General features: G+C 46.6%; 1 protein-coding gene across 1 annotated transcript in view; it reads left to right on the forward strand.

Moving 5' to 3' along the window:
* Nucleotides 1-208: 208 nt before the first annotated feature.
* slc7a8a (solute carrier family 7 member 8a) overlaps nt 209-4,185 on the forward strand; it is a 41,097-nt gene continuing 37,120 nt past the window's right edge. The window contains exon 1 of the mRNA XM_083639763.1: nt 209-544. Coding sequence (XP_083495889.1) covers nt 394-544 — 151 coding nt within the window. The 5' untranslated portion in view covers nt 209-393. The remainder of the gene's footprint in view (nt 545-4,185) is intronic.

Below are 4,185 nucleotides of genomic sequence, written 5' to 3' on the forward strand. Positions count from 1 at the left end.
GACTGCACTGTGAAGAAGTGAACACAGAACCTCCTACAACGTTAAAAACAGGGTTGAAAGTTTACAACAAACTGCACTTTTTGTTTGTTTTTCCCCCATATTGAACTGTAGTTTTTGTGTCATGTTTGCATCAGTGAAACATGCAGTGGTCGCGGGTTACTGATCGAGATAACGCAAACGACAATTCACTTGTTTGTTATCAGATAGATAACTGCAGCACGTTGGACCGAAGCAGCTGAAGCCTTGAGACGCGCGTTGACGCACAGACTCGCGGCTGACAGACAGACGTCAGGCGCTGTGCAACAACAAAACAGACCAGACAAACACTACATCACAAGCCGGGTAGACCCTAACCCTATAATATAGCCTATTAGTAGTACAGCCATCAGCAACATGACGGACGGTCCAAGACAGCGGGGCAGCGCGTCGGTCCCAGCCGAGGATGCTGCCTCCGAGTCGGGGGGGAAGGAGTCCGGAGGAGGAGGAGGAGGAGTGGCGCTCAAGAAGGAGATCGGCCTCGTCAGCGCCTGCGGCATCATTGTTGGTAAGAGTCTTTTATATTATTATTATTATTTAGGAGCCCCCATACCTGACATATGGTAAGATGTCTGTCTGCCTGTTAATATGTGTGCGTGTGCGTCTTGATGTGCGTCTGTAGGCCTACCAGGTGTGCAGGGATGGGAGAGAGAGAATGGGAAGTGTGTCTGTGTCTGTGTGTGTGTGTGTGTGTGTGTGTGTGTGTGTGTGTGGGGGGGGGGGGTTCAGTGGTTAAGGTCAGGTTAGGTTAAGGTAAGGGTTAGGGTTAGGCAATAATATAGTGATCAAGTGATGCAATGTCCTGAAAAGTTGCCATGATCTGATGTGTGTGTGTGTGTGTGTGTGTGTGTGTGAGTGTGTGAGTGTGTGATAGAGAGAGAGAGAGAGAGAGGGAGAGAGAGAGAGGGTGGAGTGTGTGTAGTGCCATTTGCAAAAAGAATCTTTGCGGTGTGCCGATCATGTTTTAAACTCTCACAACGTGGCAGCAGTTCATAAAGAGTTCATAAAGTTTATGATGAATAATATGTGGGCGTTTCAAAGATAATCACTCTGTATTATAACACAGTGTAATAATTGCTCTAACTAACCTGCAGACATAGCCTCTCTATGCCACACACAGCAGCAGCACCTCAAAGAGCAGTTAAATACACGGCAGTTGCTCAATATGTAGCTTGCACACGCTTGTGTGGCTAATTTGGGATATCCCACCACATATGAAAATAGCACATGCTGACGTGCTGTGTTGAAAAGCAGGGTGGCACAATCAGGTGTGTGTGTCACTGTCACTGATTGGTTTGTAACTGATTGTCACTGTAGTCATTAATCAGCAAACGCTTTCATCATGTCTTTGTGGCCGGTTCAATAATGATGATGTCGTCAGTCACACTCGGGTCACTTTGATGCTGAGTGGATTAGCCCGTTCAGAACCATCTGTAGCCTCACTTTGACCTACAGTTGGATTGAGATGGCAACCTGGCAACATGGAGCTCCTGTGTTGGAACACTTCAGTATCAGACTCAGAAAAATAGCCTCATTTGTTTGCCAAGTCTGCTAAATGTGCAGCAATAGGTTAAGGTGACTTTGATGGAGAGAGACACTGTACCAGTTGATTATAGTATAGGTGCACACAGAGATGTGGGCAAGGTGAAACCAACCTCCTGAACTCAATTGACCCACCTTTTCAAGCCGATATAGGTCGTCATAATCTGACGTGACAGCAAATATCATCGTGTCAGACTAACAAAATGTACAAAATGGACCATGAGATTTGGTTCACTGATGATCTGCCTAATTTAGACTGGTAACTACAAGCAAAGGCAACCTGGCAACACGTGGACAGTCACAACCGACTGTGTGGCATACTGTAGTTACATGTCTGATGCTGTTTTAATGTTCTTTTTTATATGCTTATTGCAATCAATGTTTGGATCTCTTTAAAATGTATATTTCAGCTAGTTTACAATGTTAACTCTACGTAAATGCCAAACAGTACAGTATTTTTGATTGACGACTCCTGCAATTTGTGCATAACAACAAACAAACAACAAACATTTCAGAATCAGAACTAACTTACTTACCAAGTCGTCTAGTAAATGTATACAAGAATAGTCCGTGTTGACTTTGACGAAGAGACATGGACAACTGTTCGGGGACACAGTAACGCATGGGACAGCAGGACATTGCAGTCAGAGCGAGAAGACAGTGTGGAGATAATATAGCCTACAATTAAATAAAAAAGTGTATATCACACTACTTACAGTATATAGAAAATGCATTCTTGACCTATGTGGAAGAATGCTGTCTTCCCTCTGCAGAATGCCACACTGTCGTGAACTCCAATGAAGAAGACGACTGCTTTTGAACCACTTCAGTGTTTATTGAAAGTTGTTTTTGTCAGTTACATTTGTGTTCAGAGCAGCAGGGGGGGGGTCTGTTAATAAGTCCCCAAACAGCCCCCTCTGCCCACAGTAGCTTTATAGACATTTGGTAAAGGTGACAGCTGGTTGTCATGTCACTGTGACCTATCAGTATTTCAATTCTTCACCACACACACGTCGTCTATATTCAGCCTAGAACATTTCAGAAGGGTTTGTCTGCTTCCTCTTGCACCTGTTCAAACGCTGGCTGGGGAATGACCACACACCTGTAACACCAATTAAGAAACAATCGTTTTATTCACAAGCGAGCAGCACCGTCGTCACTGTTGTTCCCATGTGTTTACGCAGGTTTAGGATTTGAATGGGGCCTAGTTCAGCGTCTCCCAGACTAAGTACACTCAGTTGACTTAAAACATGAAAACCTCAGGTCGCCCCTAATGAGCTTATCTGCATAATAGGCGTAAACAACTCAAATACGGTGGCTAGGGCATTTGAGGACAGTGAGAGTGGGTTTTTTCCATTGAACCCAAACGATATGCAAATACAGAGACAACGTGAGAAGATGGTAGATATACGATATCTGAGCCGTGTAGATCGATACGAACACGCACGCACGCACGCATGCACGCACGCATGCACGCACGCGCACACACACACACACACACACACACACACACACACACACACACACGTGTGTGAAATATGGCAGAGATTGTCCAGGTGGGTCGAGAGTGAATGTGTGGTCTTCGAGTTGACCTTGACAGGGTGGACAGGGAGGGGATGTGTTTCCACGGCAACAGGAGGGAAGGATGTGTGTGTGTGTGTGTGTGTGTGTGTGTGTGTGTGTGTGTGTCTGTGTGTGTGTGTGTGTGTGTGTGTGTGTGTGTGTTTTCCCAAGGGTTTTGCAGTAAGAGAGAGAGGCTGGGAACGAGAGAGAGCGAGACAGAGAGGAAGAGCCTTGAACAGCCTTGGCAGCACATACTGTAGAGCAGTGATACTCACCTTGGGGCGCGGGGGCCAGATGCGGCCCCCTGCCCCTGGCCATTTTCTAATTCACAATGAAAACGATCAAGTTTGACTGAGCTCCAGCTCAATTCTCAAATATCGCCACCTGCTCGCCACCCAGGTACTTGTATGTACTAACTAACTTAACTTTTCCGATCCTGTGTGGACAAAATTGTCAGACTAAACTCCGGCGGCTGACACCCCAAATACCTACAATCAGCTACAAAAAATAAATAAAACAAATAAATGTTTGTTTATGAACTGGCCCCTGGCCTCCTGTCATTTTGCAAACGTGGATCCCGGGCAAAGTAAGTTGAGTATCTCTGCTGTAGAGAAATGTTACAGAGAGCAGTTGAAGACTTTGTGTTCTGTCTTCCTGTGTGAGTGAGAGTCTGAGAACGCTGAGGACAGGAGGTTCAGTTTACAACGTGCTCCTCCAGCCCTGCTGCTGAGGACAGGAGGTTCAGTTTACAACGTGCTCCTCCAGCCCTGCTGCTGAGGACAGGAGGTTCAGTTTACAACGTGCTCCTCCAGCCCTGCTGCTGAGGACGGGAGGTTCAGTTTACAACGTGCTCCTCCAGCCCTGCTGCTGAGGACAGGAGGTTCAGTTTACAACGTGCTCCTCCAGCCCTGCTGCTGAGGACAGGAGGTTCAGTTTACAACGTGCTCCTCCAGCCCTGCTGCTGAGGACAGGAGGTTCAGTTTACAACGTGCTCCTCCAGCCCTGCTGCTGAGGACAGGAGGTTCAGTTTACAACGTGCTCCTC

The sequence above is a fragment of the Poromitra crassiceps genome (genome assembly GCF_964638095.1).
Source record: "Poromitra crassiceps genome assembly, chromosome: 7".
NCBI classification, from domain to species: Eukaryota; Metazoa; Chordata; class Actinopteri; order Beryciformes; family Melamphaidae; genus Poromitra; species Poromitra crassiceps.